This window comes from Saccharomycodes ludwigii, chromosome I (genome assembly GCF_020623625.1).
Source record: "Saccharomycodes ludwigii strain NBRC 1722 chromosome I, whole genome shotgun sequence".
Classification (NCBI taxonomy): Eukaryota; Fungi; Ascomycota; class Saccharomycetes; order Saccharomycodales; family Saccharomycodaceae; genus Saccharomycodes; species Saccharomycodes ludwigii.
Window position 1 is genome coordinate 2535163 of NC_060200.1, and position 27994 is coordinate 2563156.

At 30.5% G+C, this 27994-nt stretch overlaps 15 protein-coding genes across 15 annotated transcripts; 6 read left to right on the plus strand and 9 right to left on the minus strand.

Moving 5' to 3' along the window:
* Nucleotides 1–200: 200 nt before the first annotated feature.
* Nucleotides 201–2675, plus strand: SCDLUD_001099 (uncharacterized protein; the record flags this gene model as incomplete). The annotated part of the gene is made up of 1 exon (XM_046080076.1): nucleotides 201–2675. One exon carries the CDS (start codon nucleotides 201–203, stop codon nucleotides 2673–2675), a length of 2475 nt encoding a protein of 824 aa, XP_045937387.1.
* A 408-nt stretch (nucleotides 2676–3083) lies between these two features.
* RPB9 (DNA-directed RNA polymerase II core subunit RPB9) lies at nucleotides 3084–3452 on the minus strand (the record flags this gene model as incomplete). The annotated part of the gene is made up of 1 exon (XM_046080077.1): nucleotides 3084–3452. The coding sequence occupies one exon, from the start codon at nucleotides 3450–3452 to the stop codon at nucleotides 3084–3086; it is 369 nt and encodes a 122-aa protein (XP_045937388.1).
* Nucleotides 3453–3957: 505 nt separating this feature from the next.
* Nucleotides 3958–4494, minus strand: MNP1 (mitochondrial 54S ribosomal protein bL12m; the record flags this gene model as incomplete). Its single annotated transcript, XM_046080078.1, has 1 exon — nucleotides 3958–4494. One exon carries the CDS (start codon nucleotides 4492–4494, stop codon nucleotides 3958–3960), a length of 537 nt encoding a protein of 178 aa, XP_045937389.1.
* A 453-nt stretch (nucleotides 4495–4947) lies between these two features.
* On the minus strand, nucleotides 4948–6042 carry TPK2 (cAMP-dependent protein kinase catalytic subunit TPK2; the record flags this gene model as incomplete). The annotated part of the gene is made up of 1 exon (XM_046080079.1): nucleotides 4948–6042. One exon carries the CDS (start codon nucleotides 6040–6042, stop codon nucleotides 4948–4950), a length of 1095 nt encoding a protein of 364 aa, XP_045937390.1.
* Nucleotides 6043–6873: 831 nt separating this feature from the next.
* Nucleotides 6874–8091, minus strand: HRR25 (serine/threonine protein kinase HRR25; the record flags this gene model as incomplete). Its single annotated transcript, XM_046080080.1, has 1 exon — nucleotides 6874–8091. One exon carries the CDS (start codon nucleotides 8089–8091, stop codon nucleotides 6874–6876), a length of 1218 nt encoding a protein of 405 aa, XP_045937391.1.
* Nucleotides 8092–8928: 837 nt separating this feature from the next.
* Nucleotides 8929–9954, plus strand: PGC1 (phosphatidylglycerol phospholipase; the record flags this gene model as incomplete). The annotated part of the gene is made up of 1 exon (XM_046080081.1): nucleotides 8929–9954. One exon carries the CDS (start codon nucleotides 8929–8931, stop codon nucleotides 9952–9954), a length of 1026 nt encoding a protein of 341 aa, XP_045937392.1.
* A 334-nt stretch (nucleotides 9955–10288) lies between these two features.
* SGF73 (deubiquitination module subunit SGF73) lies at nucleotides 10289–12385 on the plus strand (the record flags this gene model as incomplete). Its single annotated transcript, XM_046080082.1, has 1 exon — nucleotides 10289–12385. One exon carries the CDS (start codon nucleotides 10289–10291, stop codon nucleotides 12383–12385), a length of 2097 nt encoding a protein of 698 aa, XP_045937393.1.
* A 238-nt stretch (nucleotides 12386–12623) lies between these two features.
* ALG2 (GDP-Man:Man(1)GlcNAc(2)-PP-dolichol alpha-1,3-mannosyltransferase) lies at nucleotides 12624–14141 on the minus strand (the record flags this gene model as incomplete). The annotated part of the gene is made up of 1 exon (XM_046080083.1): nucleotides 12624–14141. The coding sequence occupies one exon, from the start codon at nucleotides 14139–14141 to the stop codon at nucleotides 12624–12626; it is 1518 nt and encodes a 505-aa protein (XP_045937394.1).
* Nucleotides 14142–14642: 501 nt separating this feature from the next.
* On the minus strand, nucleotides 14643–16934 carry TYW1 (putative tRNA 4-demethylwyosine synthase; the record flags this gene model as incomplete). Its single annotated transcript, XM_046080084.1, has 1 exon — nucleotides 14643–16934. One exon carries the CDS (start codon nucleotides 16932–16934, stop codon nucleotides 14643–14645), a length of 2292 nt encoding a protein of 763 aa, XP_045937395.1.
* A 373-nt stretch (nucleotides 16935–17307) lies between these two features.
* RKM1 (protein-lysine N-methyltransferase) lies at nucleotides 17308–19173 on the minus strand (the record flags this gene model as incomplete). The annotated part of the gene is made up of 1 exon (XM_046080085.1): nucleotides 17308–19173. One exon carries the CDS (start codon nucleotides 19171–19173, stop codon nucleotides 17308–17310), a length of 1866 nt encoding a protein of 621 aa, XP_045937396.1.
* Nucleotides 19174–19618: 445 nt separating this feature from the next.
* Nucleotides 19619–20932, plus strand: IPL1 (aurora kinase; the record flags this gene model as incomplete). Its single annotated transcript, XM_046080086.1, has 1 exon — nucleotides 19619–20932. One exon carries the CDS (start codon nucleotides 19619–19621, stop codon nucleotides 20930–20932), a length of 1314 nt encoding a protein of 437 aa, XP_045937397.1.
* A 90-nt stretch (nucleotides 20933–21022) lies between these two features.
* Nucleotides 21023–22672, minus strand: MRH4 (ATP-dependent RNA helicase; the record flags this gene model as incomplete). The annotated part of the gene is made up of 1 exon (XM_046080087.1): nucleotides 21023–22672. One exon carries the CDS (start codon nucleotides 22670–22672, stop codon nucleotides 21023–21025), a length of 1650 nt encoding a protein of 549 aa, XP_045937398.1.
* Nucleotides 22673–23177: 505 nt separating this feature from the next.
* On the plus strand, nucleotides 23178–25043 carry SRP72 (signal recognition particle subunit SRP72; the record flags this gene model as incomplete). Its single annotated transcript, XM_046080088.1, has 1 exon — nucleotides 23178–25043. The coding sequence occupies one exon, from the start codon at nucleotides 23178–23180 to the stop codon at nucleotides 25041–25043; it is 1866 nt and encodes a 621-aa protein (XP_045937399.1).
* An 89-nt stretch (nucleotides 25044–25132) lies between these two features.
* NIP7 (ribosome biosynthesis protein NIP7) lies at nucleotides 25133–25669 on the minus strand (the record flags this gene model as incomplete). The annotated part of the gene is made up of 1 exon (XM_046080089.1): nucleotides 25133–25669. One exon carries the CDS (start codon nucleotides 25667–25669, stop codon nucleotides 25133–25135), a length of 537 nt encoding a protein of 178 aa, XP_045937400.1.
* A 608-nt stretch (nucleotides 25670–26277) lies between these two features.
* Nucleotides 26278–27936, plus strand: PUS1 (pseudouridine synthase PUS1; the record flags this gene model as incomplete). Its single annotated transcript, XM_046080090.1, has 1 exon — nucleotides 26278–27936. One exon carries the CDS (start codon nucleotides 26278–26280, stop codon nucleotides 27934–27936), a length of 1659 nt encoding a protein of 552 aa, XP_045937401.1.
* Between the last annotated feature and the right edge of the window lie 58 nt (nucleotides 27937–27994).

A 27994-nucleotide genomic window follows, 5' to 3' on the forward strand; every position in this document is an offset into this window, starting at 1 on the left:
ATAGCTTTTATTCTCTTTCACCTCATCATTCATCACCACCCACCCTTCATTTAGCCACAAGGACAGCCTACTTATTGAATTACTAGTTTTAATTTAATTTTTTTTTTTTCCAAGTTTAAATGGAATTGTTATTAACAAGTAGATCAAAAGGCGGCACAATTAATTTAACAAAAACCGTACCCAAAAAACGAATAACTGTTATGGAAAGGAATATATACTATAACAATAATAACAATAATACTCCCAACATTAATGCTAACAATAACAACAATAACAATAACAACAACAACAACAATAGCAGCGATAGAGATGGGAAATTACTTCCTAATCAAGGGATTTCAGATCCGCAAGGTCAAAAAAATCTCCAGCTTAATAACCAGTTTAGTTACCTTTCTTTCCTTGAAAACACAACTGATTTTAATAGCGATTTAAGCAATGATGCGAGCCAAATAAATAATAATTCGTTAAACAATGTAAATGATATTCATAATAATAACCCTCATTTTTCATGGAATAATAATTCTACCCCATCCTTATCGACAGTATTTCATAGTAACACACCGGTAGCTTCGCTGGAACAATTATTGTCTGAACGCAACTCCATTTCTGCTCTGACAGCGGGCTCAGGTGGCTCGGCTGTATCTACACCAACAGGTCATACAATGCGAATGAGTAATGTCGATAGTACCGGTTCTAACAAAATTGAAGATATTAACAATAGAGATCTATCCTCTATTTCCAACACGCCTATTCTTCCATTTTCGGTATCACCATCTGTTTCTGTCAACAACAATAACAGTGTGAGTAACACAACCACTAATTCTACTCCTAACTCGTCCTCGATTGCTACTGAAATTGCTTCTCCGTCACCACAACAGGAAAAATCTCACAATAATCAGTTGTCTGATATGGCCATTGAGAGCATCAGGAGACAGAAAAATCAGAATAGTCAAATTCATTTGGATCCAATCCCAGATTTTAAGGATAGGAAAGACATTAAGCCTTGGTTACAAAAAATATTTTATCCTTTGGGTATTGAAATTGTAATTGAAAGAAGCGATTCAGGAAAAGTTATATTTAAATGTAAAGCATCTAAAAGGAAGGATATCGAAGAGCATAAAAAGTTGCATAATATTTCTGATTATATTAACGGTGACACAAACACTAATAAAGCTGGTTTTGACTGTGAAAGCGAGCCTGTGTGCAACGGTGGCAGCACCCGTAATGCCCATCAAAAAAAAAAGAAAAGAGTAGTTAGTCCATATAATGTATGTCCATTTAGAATTAGAACCTCTTTTAGTGTGCGAAGAAAAAAATGGAGTATTGTTGTAGTAAATAACTCACATTCACACCCACTAAAATTTAATTCTGATAGTGATGATTATAAAAAATTCAAGTTATATTTAAAGGAGAGTGAAGATTGGGAGGCGGTGAAAAAATTTGATGAATTGGAATATAGATCCAAGTTCAATTTACCTATCCAATTGAACACAATTCCATGTGAATGTGGGTTAACTGAAGAAGTGTCAAGTTTTGATATAGTTTTGCCTGCTACCTTGGCAAACAGTATGAAAACATTTAGTTCGTTACGTAAAGTTCATAATAGTAATAATAATGACAGTAATATTCATGCAAATATCAACGGGCATATAAGTAATATCAATGCAATACAAAATGCAGATGAACAAAAGAGTGATAAATCTGTTAATAAGAAGAAACAAAGGAAGCAACAAAGGAAGAAAACTAGGATTAACAAGAAACAATTGACTAAACAGTTATTGAGTAAAAATGATAATTGTAACAATGTTAACGTTGCTAACAACACAATTGATGATTATTATAATTCTTATAGCTCAAATAACGAAATTGATTTTACAGAATTATTTCTTAAAAGCCATTTCCGTACACACTCTAAACTACTAAATAATGCTGACACTGATACTACTACCATCACCAATACTAATAGTAGCATTAATAAGAATACGGATATTAATACAATATTAGCTGAAAATGGAATACCTCATCTTAAACAGCAGGTTAGTTCATATCCACATACTGTTGATCATCTTTCCTTTGGTGAAGCGTATGATAATAACAGCAACACTGAACATTTGAAAGAACTTGTAGATAGCCAGAATAGTAATAGTATTAATAATTCTATTATTAACAATAATGATAATAACAATATCAGTAACGATAATAACGATAGCAATAACAGTAACAATAATCATAATGTAGGTGATGTTTTAATTAATGGGTTAAATGAAATGAAGATTTTGGATGATGATAAACTGTTAACATTTGAATCGACCAATATTCAGAGCAACTCTATGATAGATACGAAACAAACAAATATTTCCGAATTTTTCAGCACTAAGCTTAGCACATCTAATAACCCAGATAACATAGGAATAAATACCAATCATAACATTGATGCTCTTGATCGAAATCAACAGCTGCACGAACAAGAGTATAATATAAACAATGAAGTATTAAATGCGAGCCATTCTATGCTGCAGGCTTTTTCAACTTCCGTTTTACCTGCTGCCCCTGCATCAGTAAGTAATGATAATAACATTAATACCAACACTAAAAACACCACTAGGGATAATAATGAAAACGATTCAATTTTACAAGATAAAAATGAAAACTATTTACATTTAGGGTTTTTGTAGACTAATTATTTCATTTTTTTTCTTTTTTTTTTTTTTTTTTTTTTTTTTTTCTTTTTTTTTTCTAAATAAATTTCGGTATTTCTATTTTTTTTTGTTTATATTGATAAAATTAATATTATTATAACATCATTAATTGATGAAATATTTTTTATAAAAAATGTTCTTGAATGAGTTTGGGAGGGGGAAAAGGTTTTTTTTATGTTTCCATAATGGAACAGTGTAGTACTTTTATTTCATTTTCCTTTCCCCATATCTCTCTTATAGGTACATCAGGTTATTAATTTTTAATAGCTTACAACTATTATATATGTAGAAATTAATATTAATATTACAAAAAAAGAAAGTCAGTATGAATCTAGAGAGATCATTAAAAAACAACAACCAAACAAACAAGCTAATAATTAGGAATTAACCGAACGTGGTTCTTTTTGTCTTTTGATCACTAGTAAAGATATGTGCACAACTTAAACAAACATAAAATAAAACCATAGAAGTGTCCTTTCTTCTTTGTTGACTTTGGAAAAAAACATCCTCTCTTGCGTGACATTTGGGGCATTCTTTATCACTTCTCGGTAGCGTAGGATCACTACCAATATCTTGAACAACACCAGCAGTTTCACCAATATTTGTTTTCAATTCATGCCTATAAACTAAGGGAGAACCAGCTTCTTCTACATATGAACAGGATCTACATTCAAATAATAACCTTTTATTATCTTTATCTTCACGTGGATAAAGCATATTATTACATTCACGACAAAATCTAAAACTAGTCATTTTTGATAAGAGAAGGACAAAAAAAAAAAAAGGGGTTTGGTGGTAGTTTATAGGCTATATTCCTTTTGCTTGATGTTGAAATTTTATTATCATTGGAACAGAAAGAATTACGAGTAAAGATAAAGATAGAAAAAAAAAAAAAAAAAAAATATCTTCATGTATTCACTTTTTTTTTTCTTCAAAACTTCGAGTAAATTTTATTTATTTTTTTTTTTATTTAATTCCGGGTTAGATATCAATAGATATCGCTATAATCAAAAAATAATCATTATAATAAGTTCTAATTGACAAAAGCATATTTACATTTTATTAACAACGTTTTATAATACATAAATAGACCATTATATATTATCATCATCTTTTGATATGTATATATATATACAAGTGCGAGTTTGGTAGGTGGGATAATATTTATATATATTAAAAGAAAGAATAGGCATGGAAACGAAAGAAAAAACAAAAAAAAAAAAAAACAATTGTACTTTCAAAACCATACTGTTCAAACTCATTCTAAAGTGACTTTAGCACCAAAGCCTTCCAAAGTCTTTTTGACCTTTTCAGCATCTTCTTTGGAAACGTTTTCCTTTAGGATCTTTGGTGCAGCCTCAACAAACTTCTTGGCTTCGACTAACGATAAGCCTAATAGGGTCTTTACTTCCTTAATAACCTTAGCTTTTGTTTTGGCATCAAAACTTTCAAGTTTCACTGAGAAGATGGTTTTTTCTTCCTTTGGAGCTTCTTCTTCAGCAGCAGCTTGAGGAGTGGCAGCATTTGCACTTGGAACAGCAGCACCTGCGGTTGGGAAGGAAATATCAGGAATGTTTAACTTGGATTTCAATTCTTGGATTAAAGAAGAAGTTTCTAGCAAAGTTAAGCTGGAAATATCATTTACTATTTTAGAGATCTTTGGATCGACTGGGACAGGATCAGAATTGGAGACTGTTTGATTGAATCGCTTGAAAGAAGTGATTGAAACGGAGTGAGTGGTAACAGATTTAGCTAATAATGGCAATTTAGAAGTAATTTGACGTTGGGCTAGCATTTTTAATTTTATTAGTTAGTACTTATGATGTTTTCGTAGAGTTGCTAGATAGAAGATAACTAAACGGCAATAGGGATGTTAATTGTTCAAGACTAAAAAAACATAATGTTATAGAAACAACAGATGTTAAACTGCTACAGAATGAAAAAAAAAAAAAAAAAAACCTTTAAAAAATCAAAGAAAGAAAAAAAAAAAATTTTTTTTTAATTCTTCTGTTTTTTCTTGTACGGGGATTTGACTGGACATGTAATTTTCTTTGTATTAACAACAATAATAAAAGATCCAAATATGTTCGTGTCAAGTGATATCAATATGGATTATCCAACACCCACACACCCACAAATTAATTTTACTACAAAGTATTTTTTTTTTTTTTTTTTTTATTTATAGCAAAAAATATATATATAAACAATGATAATAAGAAAATAATACCGCATGGCTTTGAACCACATCTCAAAAGTCCCTGAAATATTGGTCGAATGGATCATCACCCTGTATGCCGTAATCTAAATGTTGTTCCTCTGGATATTGATCAAATAAAGAAGTATCACCGATCCCAGCGGTAATAGGAGGTTCGTAAGGCGTTTCTATATCTTTAGCCAACAACTTTTCCCAAATAACTTCACTAAACCAGGGGTGTTCTTTAATATCTTGAGAACCACTTTGTAAATTACCTAATCTTCTAGTTAAATCAGCTGTTATCAAGTTACTTAGTAAATTGACCACTTCTGGATGGAAAAATGGTGGATAAACCACTTTACCGCTTAAAATCTTTTCATATGTTTTTATTGGAGTGGTATCATAAAACGGAGTATACCCAGCTAACATTTCAAAAATTAATATACCCAACGACCACCAATCAACACTTTTGTTGTATGGTTTTGTGGCAATTACTTCAGGAGCAATATAATCGGGAGTTCCACACAATGTCCAAGTGACTGTGTCAACCTCTTTAGCAAAACCAAAATCGGTGATTTTGATGTGCCCATTTTTGTCCAACAAGATGTTCTCGGGTTTCAAATCCCTATATATAATATTATGTGAATGTAAATATTCTAGAGCTAGTATCACTTCTGCTGCATAGAATTTTGCAACAGGATTAGGAAACCTATGCGATTTCCGTAATAAGGAAAACAGTTCTCCGCCTTCGATATAGTCCATAACTAAAAATAAGTTTTTGGCATCTTGAAAGGTGCCCCACATTCTAATTATAAACGGATGCTGTACTAGTTTTAACATTCTTCTTTCGTCATTAGTATGTTCAATTTGTTTCATCCTTACAATTTGTTGCTTTTTTAAAACTTTTATGGCATAGTATCTTCCATTATGTACACTTCTTACCAAATGGACCCTACCAAATGATCCTGTGCCCAAGGTTCTCATTATTTGAAAATCCTGTAAATTATATTTTCCCTTTGAAAGAGTAGATCTTTGAGGTAATAGTGAAGATAAAAGAGTAGTGGTATTGGTATTATTATTATTATTGTCATCTTTGTAGCTACCTGAATTATCAGGAGTAATTAACTGTTGTTGTGCCAACACATCCATGATTAATTTTTTTTTTGTCTTTCTTGAGTATATTCTAACACTTTAAGGAGATGTGTGTTTGCTACACAAGTTTATATAATTATTATTTGTTTTCAGTTGTTATAACTATGGCTGTAATTTTTATTTATTTGTTGGTATGTAAAAGTTAGGGAAATACAAACAAAGAGAAAAAAAAAAAAAAGTCGTTAAAGGGGTGGCCAGCGAGAGTGAGAGAGCAAACGACAAATTAAAAAATTAGGAAAAAAAAAGTTAGACAAAAAAATTAGAAAAGAAAAAAATAAAAGAAAAAAATAAAAAAAAAAAAATAAAAAAAAAATTAAAAAAAACTAGAAAAACTCTACGACCAAATTTCTTTCCTCATATTTCTCCTATCTTTTTGGCTCATTTCGTGAAAAAAAAAAATTGTCAGCTTTAAAGTTTCCCATTCTTCTCATTTTAAACTCAACTCCAGCTTTGCTCATCATGTATATAAAATTAAACTTTAATTCAACTAATTGCTCCTACATAAATTAATATTAAACCTCAACTATCTTTGCTTCTTTTTATTTATTTATTTATTCACTTTTTCTTTTTTTTTTTTGCAATTAACATTTATCTATATAATTATGTATATAAGCCACTATATGCTTTTCATTAAAACTGTCTAAGCACATCCAAAAAAAATATTGAAAACTTTAAAACCAAAAAGAAAAGAAAAGAACAAATAAAAATAAAAATAAAAATAAAAATAAGGATGCTATATTTCTTGTATGTACTATCGCTATTAATTCTATTAAGAAAACTTGACTATATTTTTATTTTTCTTCCTTCCCTTTCCCTTTTAACCATAATTTATAACCAAATATCACCACCAGCATTGTTATTATTGGCTATCGGAACATTAGCATTGCCATAGTTAGCTGGTGTGTTATTAGTATTGTTTGCTAAAATTTGTTGTTGCTCCTTACTAATATTACCACCATCAACAGCAATGTTATCGCTAGTCAAACCTTTAATTTCTTCCGGAGTTGGATGATATTTGATAGTATTATCACAATAATGGAAATGGTTCGAAAACTTGGCCAAAGTAACCTCACGTACTTTTTTGGAAAATGATTCATCCTTCTTTTGCTTAACAGCAACTTCACCTTGCTGCTGTTGCTGTTGCTCCAACATGGTTTTAGTGTATCTTAGTAAAGTCCAATCAAATAGGTGATCATTGTGATATTCTAATTTAACAGCTAAATCTTTAAATAATCTTTCTAAATAGATATAATCTGGTCTATCATCAAAGGTTAAATTTCTGCAGTATTGCATATATTGTACAAATTCCACTGGTAAACCGGTACACAAAGCATCCATAGTAATTTCCATTTTCTTCTGCATGATACGATCATATTTTTGTCTCTTAGTATCAGCTTTTAATCCTTGCCATGGCAAAGATCCCTTAGCAAAATAAATTAACACATAGCCTAAACTTTCTAGATCATCTCTTCTGCTTTGTTCAATACCCAAATGCGTGTTTAAAGAAGCATATCTAGCTGTACCGGTTAAATTTTTGTTTTCCCTATATGGAATATGGTTATGTGTATTAAAATCTCTGTACTTTTTACTTAAACCAAAATCAATAATATGTACAGTGGAAGCCCTTCTACCATTACCCAATAAGAAATTATCAGGTTTAATATCTCTATGAATAAAGGATCTACCATGAATATATTGGACACGACTAATCATCTGAATAGCTAACATAATTACGGTTTTAAGACTAAATTGTCGATAGCAATAGTTAAATAAATCTTCCAATGAAGGGCCTAGTAAATCGATAACCATGGCGTTGTAATCTCCTTCTCTTCCATACCATCTCATAAAGGGAATGCCAACACCGCCACTTAAATATTTATAAACTCTACTTTCATACTCTAATTGTGGATGTTTAGAATCGATGCTTTCAAGCTTGATAGCAACTTCTTCACCACTGATCAGATTGGTACCATGGTAGATATCACCAAAAGAACCGCTACCAATTTTTTTACCTAATCTAAACTTCTTACCTACTCTCAAATCCATGTTGATTAATCTATTTGTATATTAATGTTTCCTTTCCTTGGCTTTTTAATGTGTTTTTTTTTTTTATTTTTTTTTATTTCTAGCAATCTCAATTTTTAATTTTTGTACTTTGTTTAATACTTTGAAGGTCCACAACCAAGGGGATTTTCTTTTTCTTTTTCTTTTTCTTTTTTTTTTTTTTTTTTTTCTTTTCTATTTTATTTTTAAAAGTATAATTAAAAAAGCAGGGTCAGAAATAAAAGGAACAAGAAGGATCAAAAAGGAGAGATTGTACAAAAAGAAGAAATAGAAAAAAGTTAAAAAGTTAATTAATTAACGAGTTGAGTAATTAAAAGGAATGAAATCTTGTTTGACATTTCTTTTCTTTTCTTTCCTCGCTCAAAAACAACAACAGTAAAAAAAAAAAAAAAATTTAAAACACAAACAAAAAAAAAAAAAAAAGTAAAAATAAAATCAAATAATTTTTTTTCTGTTTTTTTTTTTACTTTTTGTGAGCAGTTCCGGGTAACACCCCACGCAGCCAGAAATTTTAAAATAATTTTAACACAACCGAAAAGAGAAAAATAAAGCAAGAAAAACAATAAAAAAAAAAAAAAAAAAAGGGGCAAGAAAGGGGAAAAAGTAACTGCCTGATACCTCTTTACTCTCATATACAACCACTCCCCCCCCCACCCCCTTCCTCCTCCTCTCGTCTATGTTCTTAAAATCTCAGAATGTTATTTAATGCCCTTTAATTTCAGACATTCCCACTTCCTTTTCCATTTCACTTCAATATTCACAAATAACTTATCAGAAAATATATACATAAATATATTTACCTTCGAATAACTAACCATTATGACTAACTCAACCACCATTACGCCCCCATTGATTATGGGCCACAGAGGTTTTAAAGAAAATGAAACCCCTGAAAACTCCCTGTTAGCCTTTAAAAAAGCATATCAAACCGGTTCTGTTGACATTATAGAAACAGACGTCCAATTGACTTCAGATGGTGAAGTCATTATATGTCATGATGGCACTACTGGTAGGATGTATTCCAAGGATTTAATTATTTCACAAACCTCACTTGAGGACATCACAAGCGATACCGTGCATATCAGAGAACACCCAACTTTAAAGATCTTAACTTTAAAACAATTATTGCAATGGATGATCTCTTTGGATGATAGTAACAGTTCAAAGTTGAAATTACTATTAGACATCAAATTTACCCTTGATAAAATAGTTTTAATCAAGATTTACAGAACTATGATGGATTTGAAACCTAACAGGGAATATTGGACGAGTCGTATTATGTTTGGTATTTGGAACCTTGATTGGTTTGAATTTGGTTATAAGAGTAATATTTTCAATCAATTCGATGTAGTTAATATCACATTGAATATGTCAACTCCAATACAAATAATTAATTATGTTCAACAGGAAAGAAACAATAACCCGCATTCTTCTTGTAAGTTGTTTGGTGTTAGCATTCATTTTGCATCCACTTGGACTGACGTTTTCCAAAAACAATTGCTGCCACTGTTATTAGCCAACAATATTAAATTGATTTTGTGGACTGTTAACGAATTAAAATACATCGATTATTATGTTCCAAAGTCGGTTATCTATGCTATTTGTACCGACAAACCTTTAACCTTTCACAACATACTGTTGAAAAAGGAGGCAATTAATCTGACCGAAATAAAACCATGGCGTTATTTTGATTTTAAATTAAACTTTATTTATTGGATTTATTGGTTCTTAACCAATTACATTTTCACTGACTTTGGTACTAAGACTTTGATTTCATTCAGAGGTAATAATGTATCTATATTATCTCTTTTCATTGCTTTTTGTAAAGCTGTTCACTTTCTATAAATATATATGTATATATGTATATTATGACGTTAAAAGTTACAAGACCTAATAACATTTTCTAATTATACCGAAGTGTCCGACATTTAGCTTACAATAAAAATAAAATAATGTAAAATAAATTTTTTTTATAAAAAAAAAATAAAAATAAAAAAAAAAAAATAAAAAATTCTATTGTTATTTTTGAACTTTAAAACTTTTTTAATTGCGTCCTTATTATTTCTTATTTTCTAAATAATAATCATATGATTTGTCTCTTAATATAAAAATATATTTTAAAGGTAAAGCAAAAAAAAGAATATATATATTTATATATATATATATATATATATATATAATGACATTAAGTGATACTGTAGCTAATCAAGTAATTGCATCCGTAAAGGAAAGTTCACCACTTCCACTACCGCAAAAACCAACAGACGATAATACCAACAAAAAAGTTGCCCCAGGCTGGCATAATCTGAATTTAATAGTAAAACAAAATCAACAACAGGAAAAACCACAGGGTGAAGAACATGATACTGATACTAATAACTGGAAACAACAACTATTCAACCCAAATACTACCATTTTAGATAATCCTATTGAAAATGGATTAGAATATAGAGTTTGCAATAAATGTGGGAAACCCATAAGCTTGAACGTGATTGCTCAACATATAGAAAATAATTGCGGTCCTATACCTATCAACCTCCCTGCCTCAACTGGTACTACTGATACTGCCACCTCAAATGACAAAACTTCCACGGAAAAAGTCAAAGATCACAACACCACCGGTAAAAGACAACGCTTGAAAACAGAACACGAATCAACTAAATCTTCAGCAACAGATCCTCCAACATCTCCACCTAAAAAGAAAAGAACTAAAAATAAAGCCATTGTAACGGATGGGATAATAGATTTGGACAAACAATGCGGTGCAGAATTGCCTAACAATATGGGGCAGTGTGGTAGATCATTAACTTGTAAAACACATTCTATGGGTGCCAAAAGAGGTGTGATTGGAAGATCTAAGCCCTTTGACATATTACTAGCTCAATATCAAAAGGACAACAAGTTAAAAATTACTGTTGGTGCCGCTACCAAGGCACAATTAGAACAAGAGGAAAATGGTATTGTTGTATCGACAACCGATAATGGCAATAGCAACTCGAACGCTGATAATGAGGATGCTACAGCTAACCTATTAAAGAATAAATCCACAAGAAAGTATACTAAAACTAAAAATGCTGACGCCACTACTGCTGTTAAGAAGGGTAATCCCGGTAGAAAACCTAAAGATCCATCTATAAAAAGGAAAACAGCCGAGGAAAAACAACTATTAAAAAAACAAAAACAACAGTTGAAAAAACAGCAACACTTATTGAAACAACAGGAAAAAAAAAGAGTAAAACAACAGCAGAAATTATTGCAAAAGCAGCAGCAACAACTATTAAAACAACAACAGCAAAAACAACAACAACTACAGCAACAGAAGCATATTTTAACAACAGATGAAGAAACTAATATGGTTTTAAATGGTATTTCGAGATCTTTACCGTTGCCTTTGGAAAATTATGTTTTAACTTCTACCAGAATACGTACCAAAAACTTTAGAATGCGTCAAATGTTTGGTTCTGCGTTTAATATCAAGCCAGGTTATTCAAAACCAGGATTTGGCCAAATAAATGGAAGAGTCGGTCTTTTGGATATAGATAAAACTTTTGATTATACCTTCCGTATTAAAACACCTCAATTGCTGAATATTCCATCGTCTATGAATAACACTAGCCCAAACATAACAAACAATAATAACACATCTGGTAATACTAATATTAATGGTGTTAATGCCAATGGTGCCAATAACAACAACAATAGTAATATTTCTACTCTACCAATGACTGTCGTTAATAGTAATAATATTAACAACACAAACATGAATATGGCCAATTTGTCTCCTCAACAAATTCAGATATTACAACAAAAAAAAATAAAAAATGCACAACTTGGTCAGCAGCAACCTCAAAACGTACCAACTACATCAAAAAATAATGGTGCGTCGCCACTATCTCAACAAGCAAAAGTCGAAAGCTTTATAAATTATAATAATACTAATACCAATACTCTTACTACTACTACTACTACTACTACTACTACTAATAATAATAATACTAAGGGAAATGCAGATAAACTTAATAACACTGTGGCAACCACTGATTCCAATGTTCCCAATGTGTCTGTTAATAGCAATAGCAACAAGAATAATTCTTTAACTTCAGTCGATTCTTCTCTTAAAATGGGTACTGCAATCAATAGTCCACCATTAAATAACATGGCTGCCCCTACTGCTCCTATTACTGATAATAATACAAACAATCATAATAATAGCAATAATGTGGGAACTCCAGTAAATATCGGTATAAAAAGTCCATTCACACATACACCAAAATAATCTCTAAAGTTTGATGAAGAAAAAAAAAAAAAAAAAAAAGAAAAAAAAAGAAAGAAAAGAGAAAAACGATATTATATATACTTTCTTTTTCTGATCTGAATTATAGACTTTACATAATATTATTAAAAAAAAAAAAAAAAAGAAAATAAAAAAAATTGCTTTGCTGCTGTCGTCTGCTTCTTTAAAAGTTTCCTTATATATCAATCAGGAATAGCATAAATAGTTTTAAACTACAAAATTAATCCTCTATATGACCTCTAAAATAAACTAAGCCACCAAACAATATCCAATAAGCAGACCAAACAATATGCCTCAAGAAAAATAAATTGAAAACAGACATGAACCCATAAATAAAATATTTATTAACACCTTCACAAATAGCTTGAACGACAATAAAAACAATGAAATTTATTAATGCAAATAGATAAAAACCAAACGTGGTCATATCTCTTTTAGGTTCATATATAAACTTTTCAATGTTTCTTTCGAAAGATTCAGTCATGGAATCCCTACTAAATAATTTTTTCACCCGAATTGGCCCATTTTTCTGGAACTTTGCTTTGTACTCACCATCACCCATTGATAAACATTCATCTATAGCTTCCGTCCATGCTAGAGTGTCATTTGGATCTTTCAACCATCCAGTTGTTCCAGGTTCAATGGATTCTAATGGACCTCCGTTATTGCATGCTAAAACTGGAGTTCCATATTTCATAGCCTCCAATGGGACAATACCGAAATGTTCATTGGATGGAGTATACAATAATAATTTGGCATTCTCTAATAAAATATTTTTCAAAGAGGTCGAAATGGAGGTTAAAAAGATAATTTTATAAGGTTTCATAGTTAATTCTGAAAGAGTGGTTTTATCCATATCATCATAATGGACTGTGACGTAGCTTAATTTCAAATTAGTCGCTATTTCTTGTAATTCTTTTAAATATGCAACGTTTTCATCAACTCTATTGTCATACCCACCGCAGATGTAAAGTTTTAAATTGTCGGAATTTTTAACTGCAGCATAGGCTTTAATAGCCAACTCGATGTCTTTTTTGCGTTCATATCTATTAATACTCAACAAAAAAGCACCTCCTTCAACGCTAATACCTTTCTTTAAATATTCATTATAAAAATCTAGGTCTTTCTTGTCATAGGAATCTTTAACCAACGAAACACAAGGGTAAATCACGTCAACATCAATAGAATCTTTCTTTAAGAATCTAAAGGTTTTATAAAAAATGGACTTGGTGAAATTGGAGTTAACCACTATACAGTCGGCACTTCCTGTAGTAAACTGTTCAATTAAATCGAAAGGCAACCTATATATTTTTTTTAAAAAACTTTCCCTTCTTGCCAATAATTGATCAGGAAAATGACAATAAAATAAAGTCTTTGAAAATATTTCCAAAAATGGTATACACGTACTTAATTGATCAACAATAAATAAATCATATTTATTCACAGATTTGCTGGTGATTAAAGATAACGTTAAGTATAATTGTCTTAGAGTTGCACAAAATATACTAAAACGACCATAAATTTGGTTTGGTAAATGATCACCTAGAACAATGACTTTTAATGTACCGTCAGAAATTTCTTCAAAACAGTGTGTCCTATCACAGTGACTTGTGTAGATAGTTACATCGTGTCCTTTATTTTGTAGCCCAATTGCTGCATCAACAACTAACCTTTCAGCACCTCCAATACCTAAATCTGGATGAATAAATGCTATCTTAAATCCCTTTTGAGGTGGCATTTGAGTAGTTTTTATTTTACCTGTTTAAACTGGATTAAATAGTATATTATACTTTGTTCAAAGATAAAAGTTGTATTTGTCTCAAATTCCTTTTTTTCTTTAAAGGCTTTAAATGTTGTAGGGAGAAGTGAAAAAAAAAAAAAAAAAAAAAAAATAGTTATGCGTAAAATACATTCTTAATATCTATGGGAGCAAAATGAAAATTAATAATTTTTTTATATTATATTATGCATTTTTCAAGAACATGTTAAAGTTAAAAAAAAAATTGGAAATCCATGCAATTTTGCTGATAGGTTGTTCTAGAAGAACATTTATCATTGCTTTTTAAACTTTAGTGAATATATTATTATTATATATTTGCGATAATTGCAAAATGGGAAAAAGGACTGTCATATACCTTAAGTAAAATAAATAAAGCGATTTATACAAAACATGTAGCACTAATAATTAAATATTACTACTATACATAAGGGAGACACACACACATATATATATATATATTTATGCAACATTCTCTTGTTTTTGCTCTTTAGTATCATCATTTCTGTCTTTCTTTTTTCTATAGAATCTCACGTTATCCGGTGCGAACCCACCACTACCAAACAAAGCCCATTCCGGTGTCTTGGCTATATAATCCACATTTGTAAAAGGCACATCTGATCTTAACAATTCAAAAAATTTATCAAAATCAATATGAGTATACCATTCCCCATCGATATAAAACTTCCGGCTCGCAATCAGAATACAATTGGAATGTGCATGTTCAGCAGCCACACCATATTCCAACCCACGCCTATTTAGTTCTTCAGTCAATGATTCAACAAATTTAACACATTCTTCATAATATGGAATATTTTGCATAGTTAACGGATTACCGTTGCCATCAGATGAACCACAAAAAGTGGCACCCTTAACTTCAATAAAACATGGCAAACCTTTCTCCACAATATCAGCATATGAACTAACATCTGCCATATTAAAGCCTTTAACCAAAGTTAGTCTTAAAACAGTTCTTTGGTGAGATTGCGTGGTCCTTATGATATCCAAACATTCCATCATTCTTTCCCAAAAATCCTTGTACAACGGTCTGTCTACCTTCTTCAATTCAGATTTGGTTGGTGCATCAACAGATAGATATAATTGTGTAACTTTTCTCATGGCTTTTAGTTGAGATGGATGTTGAGCATTACAAACAAGGAAACTTGAAATATCTTTTTCGTGTAATAGTTCAACAAATTTGTTAATGTGTGGATACATAATAGGCTCACCAACTAAAGATAAGGCACAGTGACGCACTTGAAAAGCTTTTTGAAACCTATCGGCTCTTACTCCTGGAACACCTCTCATTTGTTTGATTTTAGAATAATGGCCTTTTAAACCTTCTTCCAAAATATACTCTGGCTCGTCAATTTCCCACCTCCAATTTTTGGAGACTGGATTAGTTCCGTGTCTCCAACAAAAAACACATTTTGAGGAACACGCTAAGGAAGGAGTTAGTTCCATACATCTACTTGATACAATATTGAACAAGGAGTGTTTGTAACACGAACCTCTACCTCTTAGATCATTCTTGGTCCATCTACAAATTTTTACACCCGAATGGGAACCAATGACTGTGTAGCCCTGTTTTGTCAAATTTTTATATGTAGGACTGTTTTCAGATACCATCTTTTTGGTCGTAGTATCAAGCTCTTCCGATTTGCCGATATCTTCCAAATCCACTACTGGCTCACTTGTTTCTTGTTCATCTTCATCATATTCGTAGAGTATGGGTTCGTTATCTTTTAATGTTTCACCCAACAAGTCAGCCCATTCTTCAACTGCGCCCCATTTATCCCGTTTCATACAAATTTGGCCCATCGGAAAAATTCTACGTCCACCAATGGTAGATAGTAATTGATCCAATTGTTTAGCCTGATAGCAAAATTTTTCAGGCCAAGATTCGGAGTCACCAAGACCTAGCACCGAGAACCCAACTAATTTTTGCAAAGGATATTTATCAATTCTGAAATCATTAGAGATTTCATCCAAAGTTTCTAAAGAATAATCCAATGGAGAATCTGTATCATAAGAAGGAACAACCATGATGTAAATGGAGTTTTTCGGAACATTTACAAAATAGTCTTCCAAATCATTAACTTCATCCAAATGGACAATAATAGGCTCTTTTTTCAAATCGTTTGGATATAAAAATCCTAATCTTTCTTTGACTGTATTTGCTGCTCTTTCACCAGCACCTTGTAAAGTGCTATATAATATGTAAATCTGGGAATCTAATAAATTATTGGAAACGGTTAAACCAGATTTTGGTATGTTTTTTTTAGCGGATACTTTCACGTTTTTTAAAGAAGCAGGTGATTTTTTAGTAGTATTTTTTTTTGAAGATACTTTTTTAAATGCATTGGTAAAGTCAATTTCTTCAACACTGTTGCTATTATTAGCAACATTGGATGATGTGGTCTTTTTTTCATCTCCTTGTGAGCCAACAGTTTTAGATTTACCATAATTCCCACCGCCACCACTACAAGCACACTTTTTACCATTAGATTTGTTGTTTTTCGAACAACACGAGGCACCACCCTTACCACCGCAGCATGTTTTCTTTTTGGTGATGGGTTTTTCTTCTTTAGACACTAGAGGTGGATTTGAATTTTTCTTTGATTGATATTTTTCATATTCATAAACATTGAATCCGACGATAACAGCCAATGCAATAGTGACTCTCCCGCCATGAATAAGATATAAACTTATGGATAAAATATAAAGTAAATATTCCAGAATCAGTTTGAGCATCTTTTTATTATTCCAATTTTTTTTTTTTTCTTTTTTCTTCTTTCTTTTTTAATAATAATGCTGATTTTCAGGTGCAAAATAAACAAGCTATTAATTATCTGGAATGATTTCAATAACTGAATAAAATTATTTAACTACTATTAAAAATTGAAAGAAAGGGTTATTTTTTTGTCGTTAAAAATAAAAAAAAAATTTAAAAAAAAAAAAGAAACGACTACTATTATTTTTATATATGTATAAAAAAAAAATTATGGAATGTGCCGATATCAATATTTGCCTATTGTTGGCAGCAGAAAAGTTTACATTTTAATAAGATATCCTAAAATGTCAGAGATTTAGTAAATTATAAAAGCATGTATGCATGCTTTAAATACTAAATTTCAAGTGGTAAAACTAAAATCGATTCATTATTATTCTCATATGAACTTGATTGAAAAAATGCAAAAGCTTTTGTGAATTCCTCTAAAGGTATTTCATTTTGTTCTACTTCTCGCCAAATTTTAGAAGCACTTTCTGAATACTGATCACAAACTTCTTGTTCAATTTTATCTGCTAAATGGGTTTTATTAATCCACAAACAAAATAAATACTCTTCATTAATTTGCTCCATTATTTCATCATTCCTCATCTCTTGATTTTTTATTTTTGATTTAAAATAACTTAAATATTTGAGAAAATCCTCAGAAGTTAATAGCTTCTGGATTGTAACAACATGTGGGTCGTTCCTCTTTAGTAAAATTTCGTAATATTTGTTCACTTTTTTAATTGCTTGCTTTAATAACTTAATCTGTGACTTATAATAGACAGTAGCACAGTATTTTCTATAAGGGTTGAGTTTGTAATCTTCTTCTTCATTAGAAATTGGAGTTTGTTCGTGCTTAGATGCGGTTATTTTTTTCAATTTCATTTTTAAAGCAGTTCTTAGTAAATAACATCCCTCTAACATTGTAATAAGAACATTTGGCGGTCTTTCAGACGAAATACTACCGAAAACCCGAATCATATTTTTCAAGTATGAAATAGGTAAATCGTGATTGATTAAAAATAATGAACCTTCTTTCACCAAAATTTGGACTCTAGTATCATTATCCATGCCATTTTGTCTACTGTTAGTATCATTACCACGAACATCAAATGCATATGTAGTGTAGTCCTCTAGTACTGGTAATTGTACACCAAAATTTAACAACCGGTGCAATTCTTCGGTTGAAAGGGGAACATGCAAACGCAATGCTACAGTATCATTAATGTTATTTTCAAGAACAAACCCATATCCATTCAATAGTTCCTCATTACTTTTGGGACCATAATTATTGAAAATTTCACATCCTTCAATATGTTTACAGAAAACTCGCAACCCAAAACCATTGGCAGTTATTGGATGCGTAGCAGTAGCTGGTTTGACAGGAAACCACTCAACCTTGGCATTATAATCATGATTTAATAAATCTATAACTGGTAAAAACATTATATTTGATTTATTTCCAGTAATGTTGTTGTCAGTATTCTTGTTTATAACGTATTCAGGGAATGCTCTTGAGGTGGCAATCAAATGAGCCCACAAAAAAGCTTCAAACGAGGTCCACGTAATGATAGAATTAGAAGAAGAAGAAAATGATGATGATGAAGGATTTAATTTAAAAGTATATTTCAGATATATATCCTCCATTGAACTAGTTTCTATATCATATTCGATATTTTCATTTGAATTAAAGCTTCTATTGTACCAGCTAATAACATTTTTCCACTCATTATAAACATTTGTTATATTAGATTTCCAAGATTGTCTTAGATTGGTTGAAAATAGCAAAGATAGTTCCAAAGGATTCCATATTAATGGACAATTAAGATTTAATGGCAGTGCATCAATATATGGAATAAATTGTTCCTCTCCTTCGTCGGAACATTTTATTAAATTGGTTCCAAATTTTAGTTTAGCGATATAAAATTTAAGTAACGAATTGTCGTTAATATTACTATTTTTTTCAGTTAAAAAAGATTTCAAACATCTGGAATGAAAGTATTTTACAGCTTTATCTGCTGTCAAAATCATTTCATAAGGTATAGTAATTTCACACAAAATTTCGTCTTCATCTTTATTTTCTGCTTCTTCTCCATCACCTTTGTATATACATGTAATTCCTTTTATATCATCATACAGGAACTTGACATTTGATGGAATGTGGCAATTATGTTTATCCTGGGCCCATGCTAACAGATTTTGCAATTGGTCATTCATGCTTTATAGGATTCTTGTTATACTATTAAAAAAAAAAAAAAAGGAAATCTTTTATTTTCTTCTTTCCTGTTTTATACAAATTGGGTTCCTTTTTATTCCCACTTAAAACAGTGTTAGCTTAATAGTAATAACAGATTAATTGGGCTCAAAATTAAAAAAATTAAAAAAAAAAAAAATTAAAAAAAAAAAAAAAAAAAAAGTTCGTTTGTGGTGATATAAACGTTTATTATATTGATAAACTTTCTAGTATTTTATTGTCCATCATATTTTAACTTTCCAATATCAAATAAACACAACAACAACGATCATAATAACCATAGCACATTATATGCTGTACAGGGACTTCTTAAAGACTTTACTATCCTATAAAACTAATGAACAGGAATAAAAGTCTCCTAAAAAGATAATAAATTATAACATACTTGAAAAAATTAGAAAACTGAAAATGGTAGAACAAGGTAAAAAATTGGTAGACAAAAGAAGGGTATCTTCTCTTCAACAAAAAAATCAATTACTAAATATGAAATTGGGAACACCATATTTTAATAATAATGCCACATCATTATCATTTTCCAAAAAAAACCCAAGGACTACAAAATTATTTTCTCCTTCAACACCAATTACCACAAAAAATGCAAATGGTCTGTTACTTTCCAATATTAATAATAATAGTAATAACGTTCATAAGAACAAAAATATTATCATATCACCTAGTAAAATACCCTCACCTAAAAAACTGACAAATAAGTACTATTCACCACCAAAAAAGCTACTTTCGACGAAAACCACAAGTAATGGAGGTACTAGGGGTACTACACAACAACATCTGAGATATCAGCAGCCACATACTTCGATCCAATTAAATACTTATTTAAGGTCACCCACTGATATTAAAAAAGTTATGAACAGTCCCAATAATATTACTAAAAGTTCTACTTTGAACAATGTTCCAAGTAACAAAGTGCTAAGCATTCAAGATTTTGAAATAGGAAAAAAATTAGGCAAGGGGAAATTTGGGAAAGTTTATTGTGCCAAACATATTAAATCTGGGTTTATTGTAGCATTAAAAGTTATGGATAAGCGTGAATTATTAAATTATAATGTCACAAAACAATTTAGAAGAGAGGTGGAGATTCAATCTCAATTAAAACACGAAAACATTACCCAATTATACGGTTATTTTTATGATCAGAAAAGAGTATATTTGATTTTAGAATATTGTAGTGGTGGTGAGCTATACAAGTTATTGAAAAGATCTGGCACATTAAACGACATTATGGCTTCTTATTTCATAAACCAAATGATTTTGGCTTTAACATATATGCATGATAAAAAGATCATGCACAGAGATATTAAGCCGGAAAACATTTTAATTAATATAGATAATAAACTTAAATTAACCGACTTTGGTTGGAGCGTTTTGTATAAAGATGATACTAAGCGGAGAACACTTTGCGGGACAGTGGATTATTTATCACCAGAATTAATTAAAAGTCGTGAATATGATGAAAAGGCTGATATATGGGCCCTAGGTATACTAACTTTTGAATTATTATGTGGCGTACCACCATTTGAAGAGGAAACGAAAGAAATGACATATAAAAGGATTGTCAAGTGCGATTTAAGATTTCCGCCTAATATTAGTTCTGATGCCATGGATTTTATCAGCAAGATATTAATATACGACCCTAATGAAAGGATGTCTTTAAGAACTGCATCAAAGCATCCATGGATTACTAAAAATACACCCTTTTGGTAAATAATAATAATAATAATAATAATAATAATAATTTGCATCTATGCTTACTACTTACATGCTGGTATATATACATACATATATACAAGTTGCCTATGATATACTCATATTTTTTTTTATAATTTTAGGAATTGCCTTTGCCCAAGATTTAGTAGACTTGTCGGTAATCATAAACACCCTACCGCCTTGCCTCATTCTTGCTGTTCTCCCACATCTATGAACTAAATCAATTGCACTGTTGGGGACATCATAAAGAATGACATTACGTACTCCTTTAAAATTCATACCTCTCGCCATTAAATCCGTACAGACTAATATACTTATTTTGTCTGTTATAACAGGTCTTTTTTTGGCATTAAGTTGTTTTGGTATTTCTATATTGGAATTAGGTATTTTGACAAGTTCATTTCCGCCAACTTTAAGAGCTTCTTCAGATTCTGGCTTAAACCCATGTTCACGCGATTTTACCTTTAAGCGATCCACAGATGATTCTAATATACCTCCAGTAACAATAACAGAGGGCGATAAGAAAGGTTGTATTTTTTTAAACCTCTCTTCAACGGTGTCTTGGCCAGTTAACCCGACAATTTTGTAATCTAAGCTGGATAGTGTGTCCACAAGGTACTTCACAGAATCTTTATCATTAACAAAAACAATACATCTTTTTTCAGTGACATTAGGTTCTGAACCATCTTTGGAAATAGCATATAAAATCTGCTGAAGTACTTTAATTTTGTTCCCCTTGAATGGATTCAATGTAGCATCAACAACATGAAACTTTAGTTTTGAGGGCAATTTATGTAGTTTGGGCGTTGTAATGATTGTATTGTTTCCGATAAACATAGAACTTAATGTTTTTTGAAACTCTGTTGGGATGGTGGCACTGCAAAATATCAAGTTGCGTAAATTGGGGAATTTTTTCAATGTTTTAATTGTGGTTTCTTTAAAGGATTTATCCATCAAAGTATCAGCCTCATCAATAACTGCAAATTCTACCTTGTTTAATAAATGTTCTGGTCTATTAATTTTTTGAATACTGTATAAAGTATCATTAATTTTAGACGGGATTGTGACCAAAATATCAATACGTGTTTTAATATTCTCGATCAATTGATTGTAAGATACTGTGGCATCCCATTTGGAAACATTTAAACCTAAATCTGAGGATAGAGTAGTTAATGTCTGGTAAACTTGGTTGACCAATTCATGAGTAGGTAATAAAATCACACTTCTAATGGCTGATTTATTTTTCTCGTTTTCTAACATGTTTGCCCTCAAGTAGTTCAACAATGGGATTAAATAGGCCATAGTTTTACCAGAGCCGGTTTCAGCAGCAATAGTGAAAACGTTTAATTGGTTTAAATTATCGATTTTCTTCATAATCTGAAAGATTGCTTCTACTTGTATTGGCGAAGGGTTTATTTCACTATGTGGTAGATCTACTATAGAATCTTTTTGAATCATTTCGATAATAGAATTTCTAATTTCGGGTAGAATTTTTAGTTCCCTAAAGGATGTAATTTTATCTAAAACCTTTGGTTTATTAGAGGAATCACATAGTCTACCATACTTGCCATAATGAAAAGAAGAGGGCTCTTTATTCTCTATATTTTTCTTTTTGTTGATTTTTTTTGCACTTATAGATTGTTTTAATTCTTTAGCTGATGGCAAAACAGTTTTCTTGCCTCTTGTTTGAATATACCTTGCAAATTGAATTATACGTGGGGTTCGCTGATGTAGCATTTGTGAAAAAGTTTAAAAAGATTTGATAAAAAATTCAATTATATTTCAGTTGAATGAAAATACGTATTTATATATTTTTTTTTGTAATGTGGGAGATACTTGAATATATATATATATGTGTGTGTATTGCTTATAACCAAATGGTTAATTTTAGTAATATTGAAAGAATACCGAAATATAAAAGAAAAGGAAAATGAAAATAACAGTGAAAAATACAACCTGTACATCCTGCGCACTGCGGAATCAAGATGGTTATAATCCTTCAACATAAAGATTAATTTTTAGATTTTTAATTTTATACGATACGAAAATTAACGTTGATTGAATAATATTTTATACTAATTTTTCAACTTGTTAGAAAAAAAGAAAATTTTTTTTTTTTTTTTGTTTTTTTATTATTCTTGTCTTCTTTCTTCATTTGTTGTCTTTTACAACTTTTATTATTATTATTATTATTACTACTGTTTAAAAAAAAAAAAAAAAAAGAATAAACAGACAACCAATTATGGCTACATTGGATAAACTCTTGTCTAAATTAGACATCGAAGAGAGTGATGAACTTTACTCTCAAATTGAAGAAGCCGCTTTCAAAACATTACCAAAAAATATAAAAATTTATTTAGTTGCATTAATCAAAAAGGATATGTATGTTAAAGCTTATGAGTGTTTACAAAAATATAAAGATTACATTTTGAGTAACGTTGAAAATTCCCATTTTTATTTGGAACAATTATATATTTATTATAAATTAAACAAAAGAAAAGAATTTGAAGACGTTTTATCCTTTATAGATGGAGAAGGTTCCAAGAGGGTAAGTGATTTTGAAAAAAAGGGTATTTTGCACTTGAGAGCGCAATTTTACTATAAATGTGGTGAATCTGATAAAGCTTTTCAAATTTACACCCAGTTAATTGCCCTATCTTTATCCCAGACTTCTACTAGCGCTAGTTTAGACGATCCCTTGGAATTAGCCGTTAACCAAGCATGTACTTCTAATAATGCCACTTTTACAACTATTACAAACATGGAATTACCTTATTCCTATGATTTATTTTTGAATAAAGCTATTCTTGCTACTAAAACTGGTCACTTTGATTTAGCCGAAAATTTTTTATACAAAGCCAAAGATTTAGCTCAAGAAAAGGACGAATTATCCATGGTGGAGTTGCAATTGGCTTACATTAAAAAGGATGATAATAAAGCTAAAAAACAAATTTTAAATAAACTTTTAAGTAAACATGAAAACGGTCTAATTCACGTTTTAGCTAAAAATAACTTGAAAAGTTTGGAATCACCATTTTCTACGGTTTTAAGTAATCTACCATTGGTTTTACGTGACATGGAAATGTCTTCAATAAATGAATTACGTAGCAAATTTAAATTTTCGCCGCAAGAAAATAATATCATATGGAATAATGTTTTATTACTAAAATTGTTTTCAAATTCTTCCATTGGATGTTCAAATATGTCGAATAGTTCTTCTTTACAATATGCTTTAACTAAATATAAGGCTATAGTAAATGATATTGTCATGGAACCTTATAAAACTCAAGCCAAAAAATTTTACCATTATCTAATTAAGAATATTGGCAACTTTAAAGCTGAAAATTATTCCAATAATTTGGCTTTATTGCTATTGGCTGTTCAATTGCAGATAAAAGCTAAAAATTTAGACAATGCTATAAGGTTATGTGAATTATTCTTTAACAAGTATGCACAAGAGTTTAAGATTTATTCTTTTGTTCTATCCTTAGTATTATTACAGTTGTACAAGCAGGAAAACAGAAAAGAGTCACTTACCAGATTGTTAACAAGTTTACTTGAAATATTTGAGACGGATTGCAACATATCAGGTGCTGAAGATTTCTGGGAATTTATCCACTACAAATTAGTAGAACTTGGTGATATAAAAAATGCTAATAGAATTAAATTGCCACATTTTGATGACACTAGTGATGCTTCAAGTAACAAGGTTAAGTTGAATTTAGATACAATTGATATTTCTCATTTAATTAGTCGTGGTATCACTCCATTCATGAAGGGGAAAACAAAAACTAACAGTAATAAAATCGTTAAACCGCGGTTAAAGAAGAAAAGGAAACAAAAGAAGATTAGTTATATGCTTAAAAAATCTAAAAGATTACCAAAGAATTACGATCCAAATGTTAAGCCTGATCCCGAGAGATGGTTGCCGTTAAGAGATAGATCCAGTTATAAACCAAGTAAAAAGGAGAAAAAGTTAGGTATCAAGAGGACTCAAGGTGGTATCAACGAAAAGAAATTAGAAAAACAATTGGACATTACAAAGAAAAAGAAAGTAAACGTTAAAAAGGGTGTTAGCGGTAAGAAAAAAAAAGGTAATCGCAGGTGATTTTTGAAAAATATATATATATATGTATATATAATTATTATAATTATTTAACTAAGATAATATACAGTAATGAAACAAAACTATTAAGATTATGTAAATAGAGTATCTTCATCTCTCAAATATTCACCAATATCTGCCTGTCTAAAGGCCACAATTCCTGTTGGTTGTAAATCTCTGGATGCATTTGTGCTTTTGGCACTAACGCCAAACCCCAATGGAATATCGTGCATATTATAAACAATAACACCAACATGTTCAGGTATATCATCACTCATTTTACCAACATGAGCCTTTAATACGTGGTTGCCGTATAGGAATGGCATTTCCCCGTTTTGTTTAACCCATATTTTATATTTGGCATGTTCGCTTAAGATTTGTAAAGCTGTAATATGTAATCTAAATTTTCCAGTTTTGGTGAATTTCCCGAAACATATCCCTAGAGACATCAATTGTTGACGTGTAACGGATGTAGCATAGTTGGCTACTAATTCTGGAACATAATAAACCCTATCTTTTTGTAAACGGAAAACGTATTTATCATTAACTAAATATTGAATATTACGGCCAATATAACCTGCTAGCTTTTCAAAAACAACTTTAGTTTCTTCTTCTGTTAATTGTCTCATTTGTGTTTTTTTTTTTTTTTTTTTTTTTTTTTACAACTGTGATATTATTTAGAGTGGGTAGAATGCTTTAAAACTTTATTTTTTATAAAATGTCTTGATCAGTTTTTTTCTGTTAAAAAAAAAAAAAAAAAGACTGTGTATAAATTATTTGGGCTTGTAACAATAAATAAAATTAGTATATTTTAATTGACAAAGAAACAAAACATTTTACTAAAAACAAAAAAAAAAAAAAAAAAAAAAAAAGAAACGACGAAATTTTATTTTCTTTTTTATTTGAACAAAAAATTTCATCAAAAAAAAAAAAAAATAACCAAGGAAGCAACCAAAAAGTAAAACGAAAATCATTACTTATTTGTAATGTAACTGTAATTATTAATTTTTCGACTATAATTTAATTCAAATATCTCTTTTCCCCTTCTAAATTATGTCGCTAGCTTGTTTACTTATCAATATTATGTTAATTTATTCAAGTGTAATAAATAAATTTAATTTTTATCATTAACCTCTTTTTCCTTTTCTTTTCTTTTTTTTTTTTTTTTTTTAAAAGCAATTACATGAATTCTCTTTTAAGACAGTTAGTAGGAACTTTCAAGATAATACTAGCAAGAATGGATAATACAACACTGCCTACATCTACTAATAAAACTAGTTCTATTATATCACACACTTTGAACGATAGTAACAACAAGGTAAATCCAACTTCGGATAACTCTCCTGTTACCACTGGCAATATTGTGAAGAAAAGGTCACTAGAACAAGAACAATCTCCTGGTGAAGAAAACGATGAATCCAAGGATAATAAAAACAAAAGAACTCGGACTCCAAGAGAAGGTGTTCCAAAAAAACCACGTTTGCCTAAACGGAAAGTTGCCGTTATGCTAGGTTATTGTGGTGCCGGGTATCATGGTATGCAATACAATCCCCCAAGTAAAACTATTGAAAGCGAACTGTTTAATGCATTTGTTAAATCAGGTGCTATTAGTGAAGATAATTCTACTGATTTGAAAAAAAATGCCTTTCAAAGAGCAGCTAGAACAGATAAAGGTGTCCATGCCGGGGGGAATGTTATATCTTTAAAAATGATTATTGAAGATCCCGATATTAAGACTAAAATTAACGACTTTTTGCCTTCTGGGATACGTATTTGGGGTATTCAAAGAGTTAACAATGGCTTTGATAGCAGAAAAGCCTGCAGTAGTAGATGGTATGAATATTTACTACCTACTTACTCTTTATTGGGCCCTAAACCAGATTCTCCATTGTACAATGATTTACACAAAATAACCGGATTCGTTGATGGGGAAAGTGATGAGTTTTGGAATAAGTTGGATGAAGATTTGAAAAAGACATTTACTCCTGAGCAATTGGATGCTATTGAAAATTACACTTTTGATTACAAAAACAATGGAAATGACAAGACCGATGAAAAAATTAAAGGCACAGAAATAGCACAATCCCCTGAACCAGCAGAACTAGATACCAATGTTAACGAAAAAGTTTATTTATTATATAAAAAACATAAGGAAATCACAAACACCCATCGTAGAGAATACCGTTTATCTAATGAAAGATTAGAACATTTCCGTGAAGTTATGAAGAGATATCTGGGTGCTCATAATTTCCACAATTTTACTGTGGGAAAAGATTTCAAGGATCCCAGTGCTATCCGTTACATGAAGGACATTAGAGTGAGTGATCCATTTGTTATCGAAAATACTGAATGGGTTTCAATCAAAATTCATGGCCAATCTTTTATGTTACATCAGATCCGTAAAATGATTAGCATGGCTACTTTAGCTGTTAGATGCCAATGTGCAAGCAATCTTGTTGACATTGCGTTTGGGCAAGATAAAATGAATATACCCAAGGCACCAGCTTTAGGGTTATTATTAGAACACCCGGTATATGATGGTTATAATCCAAGATTGGAAAAAATTGGCTATGAGACTATTACATTTGATAAGTGGGCTGGGGAGATACATGATTTTAAAATGAAACATATCTATGATAAAATTTATGCAGAAGAATCTGAAGAAAACACTTTTTATGCATTTTTCGGTTATATTGATTCATTCAATAAGTTGCTAGAGGGTAGACAGCAACAAAATGACAAAACTACCAATTTTGAATACTTAGTTGATGGTGAAAGAAGATTTGCTGAATTAAAGCAAAGGAAAGAGGAACAAGAAACAAAGCAAGGTGCAGAAGAAGAAGGAACATCTGAAAACAACGAAGCTCTTGTACCTGCTGAACCCTCAAATGTTTAATATTTTATTATATTTTTTTTTATTTTAATTTCATATAAATATATTTTCAATAAGACGA